Raw genomic sequence first — 27,266 nt, 5'->3', positions numbered from 1 at the left:
ATGTCTTCAAAGAATCGACAGCTTCTCAGAGACCAGTTTATGGTGGAGTTGGTTGAAGGTGCTCGAAAACTGCGACATGTCTTCCTCTTTACCGACATTCTGCTCTGTGCTAAATTAAAGAAACAAACTGGAGGGTAAGGCATGATTTATTTGCTTTCCTATAGAATCATTGTTGTTTGTCTTTTTCCATCTCCTCTCGATTGTGATGTATGTGACCGATGGCTTGGGTGTCTATGTATGCGTGTGTGTGTGTGTTCAGGAAGGGGCAGCAGTATGACTGTAAGTGGTATATCCCACTAGCGGACGTCACTTTCCAGACCATCGATGAGTCCGAGTCCTCGCCTGTTCCACAGATACCAGAGGAGGAGATTGATGCTTTGAAGGTCAAGATCTCCCAGATCAAGAACGAGATACAGCGAGAAAAGGTGGATGAGATCATCACAAATGCTCTTCTACAGCCAAAATGATCAGCTTTTTGTTGACTGTTTTCAATCTGGTCTCTCCATGTTTACAGAGAGTGTGTAAAGGAGGAAAAGTGCTGGATCGCCTCAGGAAGAAACTGTGCGAACAGGAATCACTGCTTCTCCTCATGTCTCCATGCATGGCCTTCAGAGTCAGTAACAGGAACGGCAAGGTGAATCATTACATATTACATTTACATTTACTCATTAGCAGACGCTAAATCCAAAACAATTTACAAGTGAGGATAAAAGCACTTCAACCATCAGAGAGTTGCAGTATGTAAATGCTAAGACAAGTTTAAGTTATTTTTTTGTTTTTTATATTGTTTTCTTTCCTTTCAGTAGCACGAAATCTCCTCAACCTGCTTTTTTTTCTCTGATATCTGCAGTTTGTGTTTGCTAAAAGGATCTTTGCTAAGAGAAAATTTACAGTAGAGTAGTTTACCTTAAAAAAAATTTCTGGCATTGTTTACACTTTTAATTTTGTTATTCCAAACATTTATGAGCTGCCTGTTCATAATTTTTTTACACCAGATGTCCAGTAAATAGCTAATGTCAAAATTCTACTCATATTTTGGGTTTTGTGGATCTTAAAATGTTTAAATGTACAGTTTAAAGCATTAAAGAGCATTATCAGAGCATCAGATTTATCTATGGTTTCTGTTCATTTTAAGGAGTGGCATTAAATGAGAAAAAAAAATTCTTCATTATTTCCTGGTCCAATAGAAATATCTAAATGTCATTCAATTAAGATACATTTAATTGAGGTGGAAAATGAAGAAATTAGATGAAGTAGATTTTAAATTAAATTATGTAGTTTATTATAGAGTGTTAGGAGAATTTAGCTTGTTTTAATCATAAACTTGCTTAATATTCCTTAGTTTTACATTAAAATAATAATAATAATAATTTTTAATTTACTGCAGTAAATGTTTACACTGGAAAACAAGACAAAATGCAGAGGAAGCACAGCATTCTTTAAACCTTATTCAAAGCTTAAGCATTTAATTTTTTTGGTAAAATTATTTAAAAAGTAATGAGAAATGAGTACAAAGTTGTTGGGTTTTTTTTTTTTCTTCAAACTTTTAACGTGTTGCTTATACAATGTTGAAAAACATATTGGGTGATTGTGTTACCTTTAAATTGCTTATTAAATCTTTTATTGGTGTTAAATGCTTAGTTTATCCATCATAACTCCTGGGAAGCTCTTACATTGTCAAAAAAGCAAATGTAACATGAATTTAGATATGTAATAAGCTGCTTTCAAAAGTTCTTATGTCTTGTGCCCTTCTTGCGTTTTATTTCCTCATTTCAGGGTTATACGTTCCTGATTTCATCTGACTATGAACGTGAAGAATGGAGAGAAATTACGGGAACAGCAGAAAAAATGTAAGCACTTACAAGATCTTCTCACAAAATATTCCTAACTTTCTCTACAGTCTCTTATTTTTAGTTGAAAGCAGATATAGCTGGCTCCACTGACCAAGTCGCTTGTGTTTGTTTCAGGTTTCAAGAGTTTTTCTTTGACTTCGTTGGAGTTGCAGATGCTCACAAACTCTTGCGTGAAGCTACAGACAGTTCACAGCATTCCTCTGACAGTCAATAAAGATGGTGAGTGTTTTGTTTTTTGTTTTTGTTTTGGTTTTGTTTGTTTTTGTTTTGTTTTGTTTTGTTTTGTTTTGTTTTGTTTTGTTTTGTTTTGTTTTGTTGTTTTGTTTTGTTTTGTTTTGTTTTGTTTGTGACAGTCAATAAAGATGGTGAGTTTTTTTCTTTGTTTTGTTTCCTTAAGTCAATAAACATGGTGTGTTTGTTTTAAGTTTTGTTAAGTTTCATTTGGTTTAGTTTTGCTTTGCTTTGCTTTGTTTTTGTTTATTTGTTAATTTTTTTTCTTTTATCTAAAAATATTGAAAACCTTACCTGCAAATTAAATTAAAAGTCCATCAGTATATTTTCTAAGTCAATATTTTTATTATTAGTCATTTTTATACATTTTATTAAGTGATACAAAAATAAGACATAAAAAATTCTTAGTAATTTGTGAGGTGTAACAAAACAATTTAAATGAAATAAATGTATTAATGATTAAATATGTATTAATTATTCAGCATTAAATGAATATTTACTTAATATTTTTAAGTATTCATGTAAAAATTATACTCAAACTATTACTCTGCATTAATGTACTTTAATTTATTTTCTGCCTCTAAACAGACGATGAATCTACGGGGCTGTGCGGCTTTCTGAATGTGATTGTTCATTCTGCAACAGGACTGAAACAGAGCTTGAGTAAGTTGTCTGGCACGGGGACATCTCACCTAGTTTTTGGCTCCATTTTATTTCGGTGGTTGCAATTAGATGGAATGAAATCCGGCTCACGTGATCATTAAATTATTGAATGGCTGTCTGATATGTGCGCACATGCATGAAAACACTGCTGTTGTTGGGCAGAGTTCCTCTGAATGAGCAGCTGTGGGACGGGTAGATTAACAGAACGCTCTGTTTCTTCTTAACTCTATCACTAATTTCCAATCTCTCTTTGTTCTTGTGCATTCGTCAGTTCTGCTTCTCATAGCCTTTGTCCCCAATAAAATCTGCCTTAATGGAAAGTAGGGTTGAGGGATTTGACTGTATACTTTGGTGACAATATAATAGTAAAGGAGTCAAAGAATTTATGTTAATTATTTAATTGTTATGAGTGCTTCACGTACAGCGATTCATTAAAGAATGAAGACATGAAAGGCGTTATAGTGATTTACCACAGTGAAGTGTCTTCTTATCACTGCAAACAATGATTTTCTTACTTTAGTTTTTGTTTTCTTGTCCAAATATCTACAAATATTTTTCTAGACAAGCAAATTAAATTGTTTAAATAAATAATTATTATTAATTAATTATTATTCTTGATAAATTATAATTAAGTGAGTTTTTCTTAAAAGAAGCAAAATAATCTGACAACAGGGTAAGCAGAATAATCTTGTTTTTCGTTTTGACATAAGAGTATTTTTCCTACCTTATTGGCAGATTATTTTGCTTTTTTAAGAAAACCTCACTTAATTTTAGCATATTATTTCTTAAAACAAGATTAAAGACTCATATTTGTTAAATTTCTAGCATATCAGGAAAGTTTTTTTTTATTCTGAGAATTAAATTATATAATATTATTCTTAAAAGTTTGTGAAGAGGTTTTTTTGAAAGTATTAAATTGATCAAAAGTCATAAAAGGCAGTAAAGAAAGGATTTCTATTTCACATAAACCTCCAAGAGTTTTCAGGGGCATTGTTGTAGATATTAGTTCCCAAAAATGACAGATTTTTCTCAAAACTAACAGCATTATTTGCTTCAATTGTTGAATTTTGCTTTGAAAACATCCTGTCCAATTTATTTATCTCTTGTCTCAAGAACCATTGGACTTGCAAAATCCTGGAGGGATATTAAAGGTCCCGTAAAAACATTGAGCAGCTCACTGTTTTTATCATTGATATCAATTATCAATAAATAATGTTATTTAAAACAATTAAAAGATATTTACATTAAATCAGGAGTGATGATATTCAGTTTTAACCTCACAGGAATGAACGTGATTCCAATATAAACTTTTTCTTTAAGAGTGGGCACGGTGGCTCAGTGGTTAGCACTGTCGCCTCACAGCAAGAAAGTCACTGGTTTGAGTCCCGGTTGGGTCAATTGCCATTTCTGTGTGGAGTTTGCATGTTCTCTCCATGTTCCTGTGGGTTTCCTTTGGGTGCTCCGGTTTCCCCCACATTCCAAAGATTTTTTTGGGATGTTATTTTATCATATATATCCAAGTTTATGCAAAAGTTCTGTCTGGTTCTTGAATCTGATTGGCTGATAGCTATGCAATATTCTGCCAGTAACAGCACTCGTCCAGCCTCTTAACCCTTCACCCTTGTGTATTACTCCCCCACATACAGCGACAAGCTGAGGACTCTACAGTTAGATAAATATTACTGCTGTTGGGCAACATAACGTACTTTTGAGGCTTTTTCAGTGGATAATGTAGTTGTTTAGATTGCAACTATGCAGTTTATTTATAAGGAGAGTGCCTATTTTAAATATTTATCATTTCTGAGAGACCGCATCGGCGGCTAATAGCCTGTCTTTGAGCAAAGACGTTTGACGCTGTTCATCCACAAGATGGCGACAGAGACCGCATAATAAGCCTTAAGAGAAAAAACAGCTTATTTAAAACTACAGCTGATCAAATCAGTATTAAACAGGTAAATGACTTTCTAAATCAGTCTCTCTCTTTTGTATGTTGTAGTGCTGTACTTATACCCTAGTAATATTGTGATCTCCCTATTGCAACAGAAGTACTGGGAAATCTCTGTAGACTGAGATGGCATTTCATGCCATTCAGCCTTTTAAGTAAGTTAAGCCTTGTATGTAAGCAAAATCAGCTGTTTTGTCATCACTTTAGACATTACGCTAGAGAATCATTCAAACACTAGCTCTAAAGTGAAGTTAGTGAATGAGCAACAGTTTCTGCTGTACTTAAGTCAGCTGCAGATGTGAATGAGGGGCGGAGGAAAGTAGTTCCTCTTACAAAAAGGTCTTGAGACTCTCCGTGTTTGATTTTTTTTATACACAGTGCACACGATTATGCCATCGAACTGTTGTATAAACACAATTTACACTCGTAGCAGTGCAATGTGGCTGTATATCATCAACGTGGGACTAGGCATAGGATTCTGTATAAGATTCTGACGGTATGACAACCTTGAATAAAAATATCACGGTTTCACTGTATTATGATCACTGCTCTAAAGTATTCTTTCTAAATGTATGGATAAAAAATAAAATCTTTTCCCCTTTGAAAACAATATTTTTATTTTGTGAAGATTTACAATGTTTTGTAACAGTAAATGTCAGGCTAAATAATGAAATAATCATTGACTTCTGCTGTCTCCTTAGTCTCAAAAACACTGATTTCTGTACTATTTAAAATGGGGTCTTTAGATATATTTCTGGTGCAGATACTGTTGTCTTTGAAAAAATGTAAATAAAAATCTAACACACCCCTTAGGAATGGTATTACAGAAAATGCTGGCGGTTTTAAAACCTTGACTTTTCCAAGCCGCGGTATACCTTGAAAATGGTTATCGTCTTATGCCTATGTGGGACAACGCATGCCTCCCACCAGTGCCGAAATACAGCCACATTGCACTGCTACTCGTGTGATATTGCTCATGTATCATGGGATATGTTTTAATAAGAAAATGTGTTTAATTTAATACTCGGACAACATTATATATGTAACCAGAATGTTGTCTGTTCTTTCCCTGACTACAGATCTCTACTGTACATTGGAGGTGGACTCTTTCGGCTACTTTGTAAACAAAGCAAAGACTCGTGTTTACAGAGACACCACAGAGCCAAACTGGAATGAGGTCAGAAATATAAACCACCCACAACCACACAATTGTCTACAATAAATGTTAAAGAGCCCATATTATACATGAAATAGGGTCATATTTAGGTTGTAAGGGTCTCCAACAACAGTCTAATATGCATGCAAGGTCATAAAACACTTTGATGGTCTTATAACCTGCATTTATTTTTACCTAATTATCCCAACGACTCCCATATGAATCGTTCAGCGATTCATTTGTTCCCAACCCCCTCCTCAGCGCGAAGCTAATCTGCGCTGATTGGACCGATGACAGCCTGCTGCGATTGGTCGACAGTGACAGGCTTCAGCACGAGACAGAGTGAAATGCCCAGCTGGTAATCAACTATATAAAAGTAGTCACAGTGCACACACGCTTCATAGTGTAAGGCTTTTTTCACACACACACACAACCCTCCTCAGAAGAACTGGGGAGATCGACGCGAGTCTCTCTCTCTCTCTCTCTCTCTCTCTCTCTCTCACACACACACAACGCTCCTCAGAAGAACTAGGGAAAGCGACGCGAGTCTCTCTCTCTCTCTCTCTCTCTCTCTCTCTCTCTCTCACACACACACACACACACACACCTCAGAAAAACTAGGGAAAGCGACGCGAGTCTCTCTCTCTCTCTCTCACACACACACACACACGCTCCTCAAGAACTAGGGAAAGCGACGCGTCTCTCTCTCTCTCTATCTCTCTCTCTCACACACACACACAACGCTCCTCAGAAGAACTAGGGAAAGTGACACGTCTCCTAGCTTACGATCGATCGCCATAGCAACGACAAACGGCAGTGGAACGCGAGCTCACAAAAGCCTTTAACGTTAAATCCGTAAACAAAGCGGCACGCGTCGCGTTTTTAACGTGGCTTACATGTGATAAGAGAATATAAAGAGTAACCCGTGTACTGTACCAGGTTAACAACTCATCTTTGGGTAGAGACTGTCAATATTATCCATCTGAGCACAGCGTGACTTCATTCGACCGCGGCGTCTGTGTGTGTGTCTAGTGTTTTTTCTGTGTTAGTGGGCGGGGCCGCAGGTTTCAAATCTCCCTGGTTTGCGCGCGTAACTACTGGCGAGGCTTGTGTTTCGTGGCTGCGTCATCGCGAAACACCTAATGACTCGTTATCAAGGCGACTCGTTTGAAGCACTATGAGTCGACTCTTTTATAGATGAATCAATAGTTTTAAACACTGTACACTTACAGATTTAAGCCTTAGCTGGATATTTCACTTCACTTAGAGCTGTGTTACACACTACATGGAAGGGCATTTTCAAAAACCCATAATATGGGCTCTTTAATAAAACACACACAGTAATGTTTATCCCAGTATGGTGCAATTCCATTTGATGCCACTAATTGACACTAGAAATGCAGCTTTAATTATGCAAACGCATATAATGCTGGTTGAATGGTGTGATTGAATAAAGGTCGAATATTGTGTTGACAGGAGTTTGAGATTGAGCTGGAGGGCTCGCAGACCCTCAGACTGCTGTGTTACAGTAAAATCAAACAGTGCAGGATGATGGTGAAAACATGGATCGCGTCATGGCCAAGGGACAGATTCAGGTACATCTTTTTCAGTTTGGACTTTCTCAGAATTACCTTTACTGTATGTTTTAAAAATATATTTTAAAGTTTAATAAAATTTAATCAATATTTTTTTATTTTATATTCACATTTAAATAAGTTTTAATATTAATAAACTGTCGTCTTTCTAGAATAATCTAGATTATATGCTATTAATAAGAAATTTGTATAAGTCATTTTTATTATAGTCACTTTATTAAGTCATATAGTGCATCCCAGGGTGAATAAGGTAAGAAAAAAAAAGAAAAACATTTCTGTTTTGTATATAGTTTAACACAGATTAAAATAAACACAAAGATTAAATTTAATTTAATTAAAATTTATTTTTTTTATTTTTTTATAATTTTGATATTTATTTCTTTAGTTTAATTATTAAAGTTCAAAACTAAACTCACAATTTCTTTGTGCATTACTGTAATTAATCAAAAAATTGTGTCATCATGGATCACTTTCATTATCAAATATCAATTGACCATTAATCTTCTGGGTAAAATACAATAAAAAAAAATAAATTAACAAAAACAAATAAATATTTTAAAATATATATATTAAATTCTGTAAAAAGTTTAATATTAAACTCACAATTTCTCAATACTTTAATAAATAGTAATCAATAATGATTTAATCAGAAATAATCACTAATCATTTTCATGTTGAATCGTACTCATGTGTCCTGGGGTAAAACAAGGTAGCCTATAATCTGCTTACACATAGTGACTAAGCATTTACCTTTTTAATGCCTAATGCAGCGAGCAGAACAAAGCCGCTAAATTGTTCAGGTAGATAATCCTGTCATATGCATTGGTGTGGTGGAGTGACCAGAGAAACGCTGAGGTGTTGAGCTGCGGAGGATTAGAGTCGCTGTTTAGACAGAAACTGGGACACGCTGACAGAGTCCTCAACGGGGCAGGTGCCAAATTACAGAGGGATCAGAGCCTGCAATCAGCCAGTAAAAAGCTTCTGTCTTGATCACATGACTGTTTTCTTGCCACAGCAACCGTATATAATCACTCTTTGTGGCTAGATAGATCTCAGTTGTTTAATCCTAAATGTCCGGGATACAGTAGATAGGAGCTTTGTTTGGGAAAAAAATCTAGCAAAAATAACTGAAGATGCTTGAGGTTTTGGAGGGATGAGAGGATTGTTTTCTTGAAGCCCATTTAAAGAGTTTATGATCGTGTAGGGTATGTCATAATCTAGTAATCTAGTTCTGGAGACTTTCTGACCCTAAAATCAAATTAACTTCTGCAATTCTACAGCTGTGTTTCCTGGAGTTTTTGTTTTTTTCTTTTTTTTGGTCACTGGAACTATTATCCTGAAAGTGGCATTTGGACAACCCCCCCCCATGCCCCCCCCCCCCCCCCCCCACCCACACACCACCACACACACACACATGCCCTCTTTCAAAATTATTCATAACACTTACAGATCACTTGCTTAATTACTGCCCTGACATTTCCTTATCTTTGCAATATTCTTGTGATGACTGACTGAGTTTGGCCAACGTGTTACAGTTTCCCATATTTCAGCCCAATCTCACAAGAAAACTATTTTAAATATTGAAGAAAGTGGGTATCATTCATTTGTACGAAAAGATTTAATTTGTATAAAAAGATATGATTTTTAAAAGGAGGCACACCCCATAACCCTACTCCACATTGGGGATCAGCAAAAGTTGCACATTTCTGTGGGATTGTGTTGTAAACAATTGCCTTTTCATTTTCACCCAGGTGTACTAAAATATTAATGTATATAAACTACACAAACATATAAAAATTCATGGTGCGAATAATTGCAGCACTCACATACTGTATTTAAATGGAAAGTTCACCCACAAATTAAATCACCTCATCATTTATTCTAACACGGTTTTAAATCTTTGAGTTTTTTTCTTCTGTTGACACAAAGAAGATATTTTGAAGAATGCTGGTTTCCGGGACTCATCGACTTCTATAGAAGGATTAGAAATATGGAAGTCAGTAGGTGCCTGCTACCAGCATTCTTCAGAATATCTTCTGTGTTCAAAGAAGCTTGGATAGGATTTGAACAATTGAAGGGTGGGTAAATGATGACAAAATGTTCATTTTTTGAGTGACCATCCCTTAAATAAGATATTCCAAGTGTTCAGATGCAAAACCTCTTAAGTGACATCTAAAATAGTACTAAAATGAGCATTTTCATGGTCCTGTGTGTAGGTTCAGTTATTTCCCTTTTTTGTCAAATAATAGTTACAGTGCTTCCCAAAATTTGAAATATACTTGCGATGGTAGCCGGATTGAAACTTTTTACCCGCAGCACTAAATAGCTAACTATATGCGACAAACAAAACATATTATCTTATTTATCTCTATCTTATATTCAAGTTTAGGTTGCTTTATTGGCATGACATTTTTTATTGCCAAAGCACTTTAGATGTATAAAATATGTAATATATTGTACATAATAAAATCAATAAAATATACAGCAAATGAGAAACAAATGACAGAAAAAAGGAATAAAAACAGACAATATCTAAAAATTATAATAATTGCAAGAATAAAAGGTGTAGATTATTTAAATAAGACAAATGAGTTGATTACCTATCTAATGGTGTACAATATTCTGCACCAATTTGGATGTAATTTCATCCTCTCCGAATATGTAGTAAGTTTTCTGAGTCGTTTAGATTGAAGAATTAATTATTTAATGTTTCACTCGCTCTCGCGGCTGTGTGCATAATTAACGACAGCTTAGAAAAGAAAGCAAAACCCGAGTCTCCACATTTTAGTAGATTTAGAAACGCCGGCCGGATGCAAAAAGGGCAGGTCTCTGTGGATCTGCCGAGCACTGAGACTGAGAACTAGCAGTTGAAACGGTAAACTAGAGAGATTTTCTACTTAATCTCACGATATGTTTGTTTATATTGGGCGGATATAAAAATAAAAAAAGTGTAAAAGGATGATAATAGTAAAAAAAAAGTGTGTCACTAAATACACTTGGGCAGCCGTTATATACCTGGGCGGCCCGCCCAAGTTAGCTGTTGTTATTATTATGAAGTTACATTATTATTTGTCATTATTCTGTTATTTATTAATTTCTACTATTTTGTCTTCTCTTGTTCTTGGTCATAGGTCTCAAACTCAATTTCTGGAGGGCCGCAGCTCTGCACAGTTTGCGCCAACTCTGATCAAACAAAGCTGATCCAAATAATCAAGGTGTTCATGACTCTTTGGAACACCTCGATTTGGATCAGCTGTATTTGATAGGGTTGGAGCAAAACTTTGCAGAGCTGCGGCTCTCCAGGAATTGAGTTTGAAACCTATGTGGAAAGTCTTTAAATTAAAATTTATGTACTTTTCATTCCCTTTAAAGTGAAATAACTGAACATAAGCATAGGAGGTGGAGAAATATACTCATTTGAGAAGAAAATTTCAGACAGCACTTAGATGTTTTTGCATCTGAACTCTTTGATAAGTTATAAGACTGTGCTGTGTTTGCAATTGTTTATTTTCAATGAGAGCAGAGTTGTTGTTGTTGTTTGTGAATATTTTGAGCAAGAGATCAAAAGGTTAACCAATAAAAAATAAAGGGTGCCAATATGAGGCCATTGTAGAACATAATAACGTTGAAAGTGCCACATTTCATTGCCGATAACCAGAAAACGAGGAAAGGAAACATCAGAAACACAGTCTTGAACACAGTGTTGGTCGGTCAGCTGCCACAACGGCCTGTAATCATCATTGTGGGTGGAGATTCACTAGTTAATCCCAGCACTCCATCTGTGCATGCCTTTGTGTGTTTGTGTGTGTGTGTACTCAAGATATATGAGAGAACACATCACAACAATAGATTCAGCATGACAGCATCAGTTCTTCCAAACACATCAAGCAGGATGACTCTGTGCTGGAGGATCTGAATTAGCTTCTGTAAACGGAGAGGTTAACAGCAGTAGAGACGCTTGTGGGAAATGGGTAAGAAAGAGCAGACGCGGACTGCTGAGGAGCAGGATGGTAGGGTGAAGGCTGCGAGCGCTAAACTGATGAAGGAAGAGTTGAATAGCAGCTGCTCGGTGGAGGAAGAGGAGGAGGTGGAGGTGGATGTTGGCCTCAGGAGGTCTTCCAGCACTGGGGCTCGACTCTGGGGTAGAGTTCGAAACACACTTCTCAGGCAGAAGGTAAATGTGTGTGTGTGTGCGTAAGACAAGCTCAAGTCATTAACTGGAGTATTGTAAAGCTGGCTGGTAAGGAATAGAGATTTGTTTTGTGGTGGTAATATATAAGTTGTCATGGTGATATTGTCTGATAACGCTTGAATTGTCATGTCTATGTAAATGGCAAGAAATGTTTGTATACATTGGTGCGAAGAAAATAGTGGACCTCCAGGGGGCAGCAAGAGGCAAAGTTACCTTAAAATATAATTTCAAATTGTAAATTCTTTATATATCTTTAAGTGATGGGCAAAGATTAATCACAATTAATCGCATCCAAAATAAAAGTTTGTTTTGACATGATATACAGTATGTGTGTGTATTATATAGATTTATTATGTAAATGTGATACACACATAAAAACAAAACTATTCAAAACAGTTTTGTAACGTAGATATTTAATATCATATGGATCATTTGTATCATATATTTTATATCTGAATTTGAATAACCATTTTCCCAAATATGCATGCATGCATGTGTGTATTATACACATAATAAATATACACAGCACATACACGTATTATGTCTAAACAAACTTTTATTTGGTTGCGATTAAATGCCATTCATATTTGCCCAGCACAAATATCTTTATAACAATATTTATAGTTATTATTTACTCTGTAAAAAATGTTTGTTGAACAACAGGTTTATGGCAATTGCCTGTAGCTGGTCATTCGTGTTTTCTGTTTATTTACTTTTTGATTACACTGTAAACCCAATAATTTAAGGTAACTCAAACCGTTTGAGGAAACCGATTGCGACAAACCATTTAAGTTCAAAAACTAATCCAAATGAGTACTGTGAACTTACTCCATTTGAGTAAAGGAAGCAATTTGAGCACAGTAAACCCCAATAAATGAAGAGAACTCAAAACAACTGAGTGCTGTAAAACCCAATGAGTTAAGGCAACTCAAACCGTTTGAGGAAACCGATTATAACAAACCATTTGAGTTAAAAACGAATCTATAAGTTCTGTGAACTTACTCCATTTAAGTTGAAGTAATGATATTTAATTCACTCATTGCCTTTAACACTGAGTTCAAAACTCTTTTCAAATGAGTAGAACTAACTTTCAGTCAATTTTGAGTTATCTACACTCATTTCATTCGATAAAGTTGACTGTTGGGTTTTACAGTGTACAGACACAAAATCAATAAAGTGCGACAAAAAAACACTCAAATTTTGGATATTTTCTTTACATGAGACTGCTTGAAAAAAAGCCAAAGTCTCAAAACTGACCGGCACCAGTTAGAGTTGGAGACAAAGTGAGCTATTTAATATCATTTTCAGTACATCTAGAGTATAAATGGATCTGTTTATTTATTATTTTTACTGTGAATAACCTTAATATTTTGGTTTTACAGTGGGTAGGATGTTGTAAAAGTTCAGTTTAACTCTGCAGTTTAACAAAGTGACATTTGTTGATATTTTAGTAATTTAGTAAATGTTTTTCCTTGAGAGTAGATTTTGTTTCTTGTAGTTATCAGACATTGGTTTGATAAGATGCTATAATATAAATGTAAATATTGTAAAAATTATATATTTCGTTCCAATTTAAAGATATTTGCTATATTTTAAAGTATTTTTTTCTGTGTTGACAAATCCAGCTTTTTCAGTCTTTAGTGTCAATCATTCTTATATGCTGAAATAATAAAAACAGTAGAAATGCCTAATATTTACTGTTGCGTTCTTTTTACAATTCTTTGAATATGAAGTTCAAACTAACTTATTTGAAGGAGAAATATTTTGTAATATTAGTAGTAATTAAGTAATTATATAATTTACTTCAATAAATAGCTGACTGACAATAAACTTCTGTGAGTAGTGTACTTGTAAATGAGGTTAAATACTTAAACATTAAGTTTAGCTGGTTTATGCAAGTTTAGGCTACTGTATTGCTTGCTTCCAATTCTGATTTATTTTATCTTTAGTATACTGAGTTTCTACCTACTAGACACATATACCTAAAACAACCAAGACTGTTTTCTACTGTATCTCTCCTAAACATCACTTCAGAATTAAAGGGATACTTCATAAAAAAATGGACATTTTCTCATAATTTCAAACTCTTTTCAAAAATTTCAAACTTAATTAATTAGTTCTAATATTTCACAAATCTATTTCTTCTGTTGAACACAAAACAAGATAGAGTATTCTGAAGAGAAAAGCAGCCATTGACATCCATAGTAGGAACAGAAATACTGTAGAAATCAATGGCTGTTTTCCCCCACAACTTTCTTTAGTATATCTTCCTTTGTGTGAGGATGAGTAAATGATGACAGAATTTTAATTTTTGGGTGAACTATCCCTTTAACATTCATTGCCGCTGTTATTCTGTGTTCCACTGAACTAGTTTTTTGGCACCAGTTAAACCAACCAATCAATGCAGACCATTTCTTTGGCAGCAAGCTGGTAAATTTTTTCACAACACCCATAGCTGCCCACAATAATATAATCTGACAGCATAGAATTACTATTACAACAGAATCAATCACTGGATTGAGACCAACTAGCAGCATAAAACTAGAAAGATATGTAGGAGGGAAACTGTTTGATTCATAATGTTGGTTCTGCATCTTTGGTTTTGTTTGTGTAAGTTGAAAGTGTATTGTGAATTGATCCCTATTGTTCAATCACTGTCCTTTCTATAGTAATTTATAGTAAAAACTACACAGCAAAATCTGATAAGTTAACACAAACTATTTTAGGTTTTGAAATAAAATGGTTTGAGTACTGTAAACTATATGACTATATGTAGAGTCATATACACATATATTATTTGCGTTGATAACTTGTGTTGTCAAACATTTAGAGTATTAGTAACTTAAACATTTTAAGTTCAGTTATCAAATCGCAATGAGTTCAACAAATTAGGTCCAAAATACTATATAGCTACTTAAATGGTTTGGTGTTGTTTCTAGTATAAGAGTTTACTATTAAAAAATTATTAATTCATAACTCGTTCGATTTGAGTTCTGCTTAATCCATTCATGAGTTACGATAACTTTTTTCTTTAAGTCAAAGTAACCTTTTAAAAGTTAAACTAGCTTATTTCATTTAGTGATTTTGACTGTTAGGTTTTGCAGTTTATAAATACTAGTGTTTTGATCCATACTTTAGTACAGTGTTTCCCAACCCTGTTCCTGATGGCACACCAACAGTACACATTTTCAACCTCTCCCTAATCAAACACACCTGAATCAACTTATCATAACATCAGAAGAGACTCCAACACCTGAAGTTAATGGGTCAGAAAAGGGAGACATCCAAAATATGTACTGTTGATGTGCCTCCAGGAACAGGGTTGGGAAACACTGCTTTAGTAAAACACTTAAATTAATCTGATATTTGCTGGTAATGAAAAAACTAGTTATTAAAGTTTTTTTTACAGCTATATGTACTATACTACACCACATTTTAGGTAACAATTACTATTGTTACACGTTAGTAAACAATTAGTAATAATTAAGTGTGCTAGAGTATTTATTACAGTGGTCACACTTTAGTTCAAGTGCCAATTCCCACTATTAACTACTGACTCACTACTTGCTTAATATTAAGTTATTAGCTGTTCAGTATTTATAAAGTATGGTCTTATTGTACATCCCTAATCCTACCCAATACCTAACCCAATCTTAATAAATAGTAATCAGCAAATTTATATTTTATTAAGCTTATACCTTAAGACTTATACCTTAAAGTAAAATGTGTTAAAAAAATCTTCTCTCCATTAAACAGAAATTGGGGAATTAAATATTTGGGGGGCTAATAATCCAGAAGGGCTAATTATTCTGACTTCAGCTGAATGCACAGTGTAATGCACTTTACAGTAGTATACTATAACTATAAATTACTATAGTGTTTATTCATGGGTTGGCATGGGTGGCTACCTTCAAATGTTCTGGCTCCACTTTTTTTGTTTGTTTGTTTGTTTCTTTTTTTGAGAAATGTAGATGCTTCCAGCAAGCGTGTTGACTGAGCCGTTTTTAGCAGGTGACTGTGTGTTTGGGTCACGCTCAGATAAGGATTATCCTCTTGATTGACATTTGTCCCTGTTTTCACAGCTGGATCCGCAGTCGCTGCAGGGTAAAGACTGGCAGAGGACAGTAATCAGCATGAATGGGGTCAGTGTGGCTCATCCTGCACAATAATAACACATTTACTAATAATAGGAGCAATCACGTTAATGTTCAAAAGGCCATTTACATTCAATTAGGACGGTGTGCTGGTACCTTGGCTGGTTTAGGCCTGTCATGGAGCAATAATTATATTAAAGGGATAGTTCACCCTAAAAAATTAAATGAGGTATATAGCCTAAAGTATTTCCAAACCTTTATAAATTTTCTTTTTTCTGTTGAACACAAAAGAAGATATTTTGAAGAATGCTAGAAACCGGTAACCATTAGCTACGTTTCCATCCACCAATTTTTTTGTGCATTTGGGATATGCGCATAAAAAAAATTGTTGATGGAAACGGCAAGATGCACATCAATTTTGAAAAACATATGCGCATAACAGAGTAAGATCAACTTTTTGTCCGATAAGATAAGATGCGCATAAACTGCCGTGGAAACAGTTTTACCAAACAAATTCCAGTATGTGCATTAAAAAAGTCATGTGATTTTGTTATAAGAGATCATGTGATGATAAAAATGTGTGAGAATGGATAATCCAGCAGGCTGATTACACTGTAAAACATCTGAAATGTTGTTTTGGTCATTCTAAAATGCCTTAACCATTTCAGTATTAGTGTTATTATATTATTAATAACCTCCAGAATCAAGTGCGTCTGCGCTTCGCATCTCAATGCCTTCAAACGCCCACTGCGCGTTCACTGCATGTCAGGATTGCCTTCTGAAGCGCAAGTCATTTATTAAATGAAGAAAAGATTCACGCTGCTTCTCCCACCATAGCAAATTCTGTTTTACTGTTGATATTTGACGCCAGTTAATCAGGAAAGTGAAGATTTTGTTCTCTTGACTTGTCAGATGGAAACCCTGCTTTATTCGCACGTCTTTTTTGATAATATTCTATTTTTGCGCATAAATTTAATTCGCATTTTTGGAAGGAAACAGCTATTGACTTCAACACTATGCCTGTTTTTTCCAACATTTTTAGAAATATCTTCTTCTTTGTTTTTTGTAAATAAGATAACAAATTATGATATTGTCATTAGACTATAAATACACACCCCTAACACGTAGGTATTATTGTTTGTTATATACATGATCATGTAAGATGGTTTTATTTTAGTTCGATATTTAGGATTTGTATGCATTTTTTTTCCTAAATCTGTTTCTATTTTAAAAGATTTACTCTGTCAAAATAAAAACTAATATAAATTATACCATTTTCTGTTCAGATTTTTATGTGCTCAGGCACTTGCTTGTAGAAATGTTTGAAAAAATTTATGCGTTAATGAATTAATGTATTTATAGTTTATTTTTACTCAAGCGTCCATTTGTTTATCAAAAAAACAGGCATACTCTGATACTATTATTCAAAATAAGTGTTTTCTATTTGAATGTATCTTAAAATTTAATTGTGTACATTTTAAGCATAATTACTACAGTATTCAATGTCACACGATCCTTCAGTAATGGAGAAAAAAACTGTTCATTTGGTATATATCAGGATTATCAATTGAAAACAGTTGTGCTTGGTCATATTTTTGTTGGAGACAGTGATACATTTATTTTCCAAGACTAATAAATAGAAAATGAACGTTATTTATAATAAATTTGTCTTTTATAACAATTGTGAAAATATTTATGATCACATAAAATATATAAAAGTGACATGTCAGGTGTGAAAATATAGACATCAAGTTTCCTAAAATATGTCAAATACGTCCATCATTGCATAAAACCTTTAACTTCCTCCAATCATTAGTTAACAATCATTTGTCTCCCATAATATGAAGCACACAGATGGATTAAAATCATGTGGCTTGATATTAAGCTGATGGACGAAGCTTACATTGATTTAATTCTTGATTATTTGATAGGTGAGATTGAGCACAGAGCTGTTTTGTTCTCATCAGTGAGTGTTTTTGTGGAAAAAAAACATGTGCATATTCATCACTCTTTCCAGATTGAGGTCAAGCTGTCTATGCGGTTTACCAGCAGAGAGTTCAGTCTGAAGCGGGATGCCCTCCAGAAAACAGTCCGGAGTGTTTGGAGTCAAAATCGGGGCTGTCACTAAGTGAGTAAGTTACAGATCAATCCATATGTAAATGATATAAATGCACTATACACTGTATTATTGCAAGTGGATTTTTGCTCATTTAAAATATGAATAATTTCTTAGACAAACACAGGTTGTGATGTATTTTGTCAATTTTCATGACAAGGACATCTCAAACAATGTCACCTTTAAATTTAATATGACAACTGATTGAATGACACTTAATAACAGTTGTATTAAGCATGCAAAAATCTTGATTCTTTTATATTCATTACATGTCAAATCCTGTTTAAAATGGTTTCATGGCAGTCTTATGAACACCCCTTCAAACCAATAAAATAATTAAAAACTGTGTTATATTAAATATTTTGAATATTTTTAAATAATTATTTACACTAAAAAATGCTGGGTTCCACACAATTCCTTCATGTTTCCCCAACACAAATCGATTTGTAAGAGGAACTACTTTCTTCCCGCCATTCATTCACATCTGCAGTTGATGTCAGAACAGCAGAAGCCGATACTTATTCACCAACGTCATTTTAGAGCTAGTATTTGAATGATTCTCTGGCGTAATGTCTAAAAGTGATGCAAAAACAGCTGATTTTGCTCACATTTTAAGATTATAAGGCTGAACGGCGTGAAATGTTGTCAGTCTACAGATATATTATATAGTCTACAGTATTCCTATGTTGCAATTGTGAGATCACAATATTACTATGGAAAAATTCAGCACTACAACATACAAAAGAGAGAGAGACTGATTTAGAAAGTCATTTACCTGTTTAATATTTTGATCAGCTATAGTTTGAAACCAAGCTGTTTTTCTCTTAGGGCTTATTATGTGGTCTCTGTCACCATCTTGTGGATGAACAGCATCAACTGTCTTTGCTCAAAGACAGGCTAATGGCCACCGACATGCTGTCTCTCCAGAAATTATCAATATTTTTAAAATAGGGCAGCTCTCTTTATAAATAAACCTGCATAGTTTGCAATCTAAACAACTACTTCTCCACTGAAAAAGCCTCAAAAGTACATTATGTTGCCCAACAGCTGCAATATCTGTAAAACTGTAGAGGGTCTCTGCTTGTTTCTGTATGTGGCCAGAGTAATACACAAGGGTGAAGAGTGAAGAGGCGGGTCGAATGCTGTTACTGGCAGAATATCGCCATATATTGTTGCCAGAATATCTTGGCCATCAGCCAATCAGATTCAAGAACCAGAGAGAACTGTTTGTGTATGTATGTATATATGTACACAATATACTGTATATATATATATAATATATATATATATATATATATATATATATATATATATATATATAAATATATATATATATATTATAAATATAAATATATATATATATATATATATATATATATATATATATATGTGTATATATATATATATATATATATATATATATATATATGTATATATATGTATGTGTATATGTATTTTTTTTGTAAAATAACATACTTTTTATAATTTTATTGGTTTGCCGTTTTATCTTTCCATTCATCCATGTTTAAAAAAAAAATCTATTACATTATTTTAAAAGGTTTATCAACAAGACTAAAGTTTTACATTGACATTAGCAACATTTTTTTACAGTGTGTAAATAGTTAATTCTGCATGTCTTGTTTTAAAATCTAATGAAAATGAATGAATAAGTAAATAAGAATATATATATATATATATATATATATATATATATATATATATATATATATAGTGACTTAAATATGAGAATAATTCTTAGTAGTTACAAATAAATGACTTTTTAATAGTTTGAAGAATTCTGATCTGAAGACTTCAGTCTCCTGGTTAATTCAAGCATCAAGTAACATAATGGCCACTTTAATAGGTGTCCACAAAAATTCCACTCACATAGATTTTTGGAGTCACAAAAGTATGTTGAGATTACATCTCCTGCCAAAAACGACATATTTGTATTCTGTAACCCCTTACTTTTATATACTTAATGACGGAACCTTTTTGGAGTGACGCAACCACTAAATGTCATTGTAAGTCTAACACGACTATCAAATAAACTAGTGAGTGTGCCTTTAAGGATTCATAAACGCATGTTGCATTGTACCAGTCAATGGTGATTGAGTATTAAATTCTTCCAACTCACTCCAAAAACAACAGCAGTCAGATGTCAGCCACGTTTCCCATAATTCAGAGGACACCAGGAGCCTGTGTTTTCATAGACCCACATGACTCAAACGAGGGCTCATAAAATAGAAGGAGGGGAAACTTCCTTTTAATAATGGCCTCCATCAGTTCAAAGCAGAAAGGAAAACCGAGAGAAACCCCATTATGGACTTCCTGACAAACAGGAAGGAATTATTATTAAAGGCAAAAGGGTTTTGCAAAAGGCTTCCCTCAAAGGACTGAAATAAAAACAGAAATGTGGATGTAGGAATTAGACTCTCAGACATGCATTTTTAACAGTTTAACAGAAACGCATATGAGCGAAATATTGCCCTGTAATAACAGTTGTTGTTTTCTTAAAAGCTGACAGTTTTAGGAGGGATTTACGCTGCGCGAAATGTTCATTTTCTCAGGTGGTCTCATTATGGTGTTGACTTTGTGGATATTGGAGTGCTGCGTCAGTATAATGCAGATGTGAGTTTAAATATAGGCTGTGAGAATGTTAATACCACAAAGTCCTAGTGAATAAATAAACAAGCTCTTAGAATATGCTGTTTCTTTGAACACCCCAGAAATGTGCCAGGAAAAGATTTCCTTAAATGATAGCAAACATCATTTTTTTGCCTTTTCCATGGGAAATACATTTAGCGGAAAGCTTCTGTTATATATACAGTATAGCATTTCCCCATAATCCTCTGTGGTCGTGGAATTTACGGCTTTAATCCTGCAAAAATAAGCACAGATCAGCTGAAATATATATTTGTGTATGTGTGTGTGTGTTTGTTCCACTCAGACGCGAACACTCCAAAGTGCCTCTGATTGTGAGACAGTGTGTGGAGGAGATCGAGCGCAGAGGGATGGAGGAAGTGGGCATCTATCGGGTCTCTGGTGTGGCCACAGACATCCAGGCCCTGAAAGCTGCATTTGATGCCAGTGAGTAGGATTTTCTACAAGAATAAACATTGGATTATATTGGTTGTTTATTTATTTCTGTATCGTATGTGGGTCTGATGTAATAATCAATGTATTGACTTATTGTGCAATACATTGTGCAATTTATGGACATGACGCAATACATATCGCCCATCATGTTTACATCCAAATGAAGCTCACTAACATTTCGGCTGATTGCGCAGTCTCTGTCATCTTATCTTTTCTCTATTGGAGGCGTCAGCAAGCTCAGGAAATGCCTATAGAGACTACTTTATGCTTACTGTCATGACAGATGAGGAAAAAAGGGAATTTTTACACATCTAAACTACTGATAGTTTTTAAGAAGTTGTTTAAATTAGCTCATTCCATTCTTCTACGACATCACCAGTGCCAAAGTTTATATTAGGTATTTTCTTAATTTTATATTTTACATTTTATATTATTATAGAATGTTGTATATAATCAAATATAATCAAATTACATCTAAATAATCTTAATAATAACAAGTTTTTTTTCCATCATTAGTATATGTGACTTTCTTATTTCAGACAAATTCCATTGGAGTGGTTTTAATTTTATACTGGCTCTCCATTGTATATTGGTGTTGGGTTGTGGACATTTTTTTAAAACTTAGCCCATTTACCACTGAGTTCCAGGGGCTGCCAAATGCATGTTCTACACAACTTCTTGGCTGACCTCTGACTTGACGTGTGATGCAAGACACATTTATATTGGAAGTTCGCGTAAGAGTAGATGGATGAGGATAACTGTGCTTTATACAGTTAGGGTTTGGGTTAAAGCAAGAAGTTGGTGATTTTGGTTAATAGTTTAAAATTTGAAATATTTTTTTTTACTAAAACACATCAATCCACTTTATAACTAGACGTGTTAACCACCTGACTGCATATGGGTTAGTCTTATAATGGATTTATGCGATTTTGGTAGTTTACAAAAAAGGGCCACTACCCTACACCATTATACAGCATGAAGGAGCCATGATGATATTTAAAACTACTCTGACTGTGTGTGTGTAAATTATGGGGTCATTTTGATTTTTGAGTGAACTATTTCTTTGAATAGGATTTGTTGGTTAATTAAGGAAATGACCACTAGGTGCAGATTACCACCAATAACTGTGATGAATCTGAAAGTGTCTAACTGCATCCGAAATTGCATACTTACATACTATTTAGTATGCTAAAAGAAGTACCCGAATGACCTACTACTTTCGATGGGAATCTGAAGTGCGCATCCGATGCACTCTTCGCTATCCCATGATGCCCCACGAGAGAATTCATGAATAGGAGTGAAGTGACGGATCTGATGTGGGTAGGTCATGTTATCATGACAAAATGGCGGATGTAGTACATCCGAGTTCCATTTATACTACTCACATTCATACTGTATTGAACTTACTTTTCTAATGGCCGAGTAGTACATTTCTTACAAATGCAGTACCTACTAAGTAGTAGACGATTTCGGACACAGCCTCTATTTTTAATCAGTGTTCTTTTTCAAATATCTCATCGTAGAATGTTTATGCTGTGCTTCAGAATAGATGTAACACATGAAATATGCTTAAAAACTGCTCTTTTGCTCCTGTTAGCACAACTTCAAATAAGACTTTAATAGCGATGACCTCAAAATGTCTGAAATTCATTCAAGGTTGTTCTCTAACTTGGGTCATCACTGAATATTCTTAAATGCTAAAAATACGTGTTTTTATGATTTAACAGACAACAAAGATGTTTCAGTTATTATGAGTGAGATGGACGTGAATGCCATTGCTGGAACACTGAAGCTTTATTTCAGAGAGCTTCCCGAGCCCCTCTTCACTGATGAACTCTACATTAACTTCACTGAAGGCATCGGTCAGTGGACTGTTCTTCAAGATATAATGAAAAGCTATTTATGTAAAACCATTTGTGTTGATCATTTATTTTTATGTTTTTCATTTCTTTCAGCATTGTCAGACAGTGTAGCAAAGGAAAGCTGCATGCTCAACTTGTTGCTCTCGCTTCCTGAACCCAACCTGCTGACCTTCCTGTTTCTGCTGGACCATCTGAAGAGGTATAGTGCCATGAGTCAGTTTCAATAATAAGTGATTTGAACCGAACATGAACTAAAACATAACAGCCTAAAAAAATCTTTACTCAAAGAGCTGTCAATAGATTAAAATAATTTAAATAAACCACAGTCGGCATGAAATGGAAGTCGAAAATTAATTTCTTCACTATTGTGACATATTTCAAAGTAAAACAGCTTCACAAATGAAATAAAGTGGAATATGTCTTGAATATTTCTGTTAAGAAATGATTGGATCATTGTGATTTGCTAATGATGGATCTTATGTGACTGAGAAGTATTCATAATAAACATATTCAGTAAACTTAATCAGAGATATCGATAAAACAAGAAGGGGAAGTTTATATTGGCCATATTTTAAATTATATATGGCGTCATGGTGGCGCAGTGGGTAGCATGATCGCCTTACAGCAAGAAAATTGCTGGGTTCGAGCCTCGGCTGGGTCAGTTGGCATTTCTGTGTGGAGTTTGCATGTTCGCGTGGGTTTGCTCTGGGTGCTCCGGTTTCCCCCACAGTCCAAAGACATGCGCTATAGGTGAATTTGGTGAGCTAAATTGTCCGTAGTGTATGAGTGTTAATGAATGAGAATGTTATGGTGTTTCGCAGTACTGGGTTGCAGCTGGAAGAGCATCCGCTGTGTAAAACATATGCTAAATAAGTTGGTGGTTTATTCCGCTGTGGCGACCCCAGATTAATAAATGGACTTAGCTGAAAAGAAAATGAATGAATGAATGAATAATTATATATGATTTATAATTATAAATGACAGTTTTCATTCTAAATAAATCAAGTATACATTTTAATAAATTAAACCAATGAAAAATTACTTGTTAACAGTTTTTTCAACAACATCACACTTGGTGATCTGTTAATTTGTTGACTTTTCATTGACAAGCCAGTGTTGTTCACATTTTTTATCATATTATTTTTCTTGCCTTAGACCTACAGTACACGTTGACTGAAATGCTCTTTCTTATATCCCTCAGGGTGGCTGAAAATGAGATCGTCAACAAGATGTCCTTCCACAATCTGGCCACAGTATTCGGCCCGACCCTTCTCCGCCCCTCTGAGAAGGACAGTAAAATTCCAAGCAATCCCACGCAGCCCATCTCTATGAGTGACAGCTGGTCTCTTGAGGTTATGTCTCAGGTAACACATTTACACTATGTAACTCCAGAGTACTCGAATTTGGGCTTTATTCTGCGTTCCAGATGTTTCTTTTTGCTTTTGAATTGTTAAATGAAACCTTGACATCTTTGCAACAATGTTTGATGCTGAAACGTTCAAAGTGACTAGTTTGTGTCTTTAAGTAGTTTGAAACACCGTTTTTTCTGTGTTAGTCATGTAAATTACACTACAAAAACTGGTTTATGAGCAGTAAGTACTTTTTCCATTATTTTTACAGATTTATTTCTATACATTTTATTCTTTTATGTTATTATATTGTTTTAGAATACTAAAAATGTAAATTAAATCACTTTTAAACATTAGAGTTACATTTGCAAAAGCTGTTGGAGCAAAGATCAAGGTCCCATAATGCAGTTTGAAAACTGCAAACGCCCCCTGGATCATGATCTATGGGCAACTGTTAATTAACAAACAGCTTATCAGTGGATTATATTGCTGTTTCCTCAAGTGGAAATTCTGACTTGAGGTGGCATTCCAGTTTAAAGTCCATACTGGAAACTCAGAACTTCTGGCTTCTGTGAGCAAATTGAGCAGATCTTTATACTTATACAGTACAGTGTAGTACATACATTTCATTTATATATCCAGAAACCTGTTGTACAAAGCAGGTTGAGCGAACTCTGAGTTTTAGGGCTCAAGAAGATGGGTTAATTTGGAGTGAGTTTTGTTGTCATGACATACAGCAGCTGTTCCCAACAGGGGGGTCCGGCCCACATGGGGGCCTTAACAAGCTGTGTGGGGGCCGAGTCATAATTAAAAAAAATTTTAGCAGTTGACAATTAGGAGAAAGATCATGTTGCCTTAGTTCATTTCATCCCCTGGCTGACCAAAAAATGGACAAATTTGTAATTCGTCTTCCACAAAAAAAGACAGTCTCACTGATTCGCCTTCAGCAGCTAATAGTAATGACCCAAGCATACTGGACTTTGAGATCTTAGCTCCAAAGATTTCAGGTCACAACGCTAGCAATACTGGAAACATGAAATGCAGGAAATACCAAGATAGTTACCTGAACTATGGTTTTATTTCATTTTCAATAAGTAAAGAGTCCCTGGCTGAGCCATAATGTATTGTCTGTGCCAAAGTTCTTGCTTACGGATGCATGAGGTCATCCAAATTAATAAGACATTTGCAGACGACTCATCCCCAATATCCTGACTAGCCCAGAGCATTTTCTGAGCGCAAGGCAAACTAATTGACACACTCAAAATGAGATGAGGGATGTCACAGCTACTGACAAGAAACTTTTAAAAATTTGGCAACTAATTTAGGGCCAGTTTAAAGGCCAAAGGTTTACGTTTTCCAGTTACAAATGGCCTACTAATGTTTAGCTTTTTATATTTTACATTTGGCTATTATTTATGCATAAACATATGTAGATTTAGTAATAAACATACCGTTTGTTTGAAAACAACATGCTTTGTCTTATATGAGCGATTATATCATTAAATGTTGAGGGGGGCTTTACAATGTTTTCCGGGAGAAAAGGGGGGTCCACTAACATACAGTATATGATGAAATAAATCTATATTTAATCCCAAAGCTTTTTTTTTTTGGCTCCAAATTAAAGCCTTTTACACAAATAATTTTTCATTCCAAACTTAATTACTTATTTTATAATATATTCAAAAGTTATAAGTTATAGCTTTAAATTTAAAATACCTTTTAATATTTACATTAAAATTTGCCATATTATATAAAGCTTTTATGCAGTTTTAGCAGTTTGTAAAGCTCTATTCTTAAAATCAGTTGATTGATTTGCACTGACATAGTATTTTCTTTAAGTTGCCTTCTTAAACTTGTATTTATTTCTGTCCTGTAAATGCATTTAAATTAATTATATTTCTGATAATGATATCTGATAATGATATCTAATAATGATATCTCTTCTCCAGAGGAGATGATTACAGTGTCTTTCTCACATGTCGTGATTTTTTCTGTTCACACTTTCTGGGTATCTTAACTAGGCTGAATATGTTTGGTTTTGTTGAACCAAAACTTACTCTGCAACCCAGAGTTTGTTCAACTTATTTTGTGCAACATCCCAACAAGCATTTTTTTGTTTTTAAGAGATGTCTACTAGATGCCTAAATAGTCTTCTTGGCTAAAACAAGGCTAAATTTGGACTGTCACTGAAAATCTAATAGGAATAGGCCAAAACTAGATTGGTCATCAAATAAACAGAAATGAATGACTACATATATGAAGTCTGTCTAATCTGTATATTTGACGAATAGTCTAGTTCTGGGCTATTCTTAGACATCTATTAGATTTTCACTGACAGCCCAAATTTAGCCTTGTTTTAGCAAGGTGTCTACGTTTAGATGTCTATTAGACGTCTGTTAAACACAAAGCTGTTTGCTGGAAAGCCTTCAGAAGTCTGAAAGCTCTTTAAAAACATGTCTTCTACAAAACAAATAATATACAGGTTGAATCTGCTGGTCTGAGGTATTTCCTCACTATCTCCGTCTCTATAGGTCCAGGTATTACTGTATTTCCTTCAGCTGGAGGCCATCCCAACTCCGGATAGTAAACGTCAGAGTATGCTGTTCTCCACAGAGGTTTGAAGAGGTGCACTACGGTGCCAAATGCACTGGGACTAAAGCGATTCAGCATGTGACCAATAGAGGGCACTAACAACCTACTGATATCTTCCAAACAGCCGATTCCCCAACCCCATCAGTAGCTTTCTGGAGAAATTTACAAGTGAAGAATGACAAGCCAATCTGATATCTTCTCACTGTTACAAGCACTTAGAGTTACATTCTACATGGAGGTGATGTTGTTTATTTTCGTTTTCATTCGGTGTAGCATGAACGGCCTCATGTAGCCCACTGAATGATGAATGTTATTTTTGCGTTCCTCTCAGCGCTGTGGGTTTTTTACAGAATTACACATTCCAGTTTTCCATGGCTGTTATTATTTGATCTGACATTTTGCTCACCTATGATTTATGTCTTCCCGTGGCGAGAGTTACGGAACATCTGAATACGCAAATCTTGAGGAGGAACACGTTTATGTGGCCCTTTACTGATGGAAAAAACACAACACGGAAAA

The 27,266-nt window shown here is 34.6% G+C and overlaps 1 protein-coding gene across 1 annotated transcript; it reads left to right on the top strand.

Annotated features, from left to right (window-relative positions):
• On the top strand, positions 1 to 27,266 carry LOC130234044 (breakpoint cluster region protein-like). Its single transcript, XM_056464323.1, is given in 18 exon segments — positions 1 to 134; positions 260 to 425; positions 515 to 634; positions 1,777 to 1,820; positions 1,822 to 1,850; positions 1,968 to 2,072; positions 2,673 to 2,747; positions 5,772 to 5,869; positions 7,325 to 7,379; positions 7,382 to 7,443; positions 15,718 to 15,777; positions 17,747 to 17,800; positions 17,802 to 17,857; positions 20,796 to 20,935; positions 22,672 to 22,806; positions 22,900 to 23,005; positions 24,008 to 24,170; positions 26,687 to 27,266. Coding segments are annotated over 18 exon segments (1,692 nt in total). The 3' UTR covers positions 26,777 to 27,266.

Source organism: Danio aesculapii, chromosome 8, assembly GCF_903798145.1.
Source record: "Danio aesculapii chromosome 8, fDanAes4.1, whole genome shotgun sequence".
NCBI lineage: Eukaryota > Metazoa > Chordata > Actinopteri > Cypriniformes > Danionidae > Danio > Danio aesculapii.
This window is presented reverse-complemented; position numbering and strand designations above follow the sequence as displayed.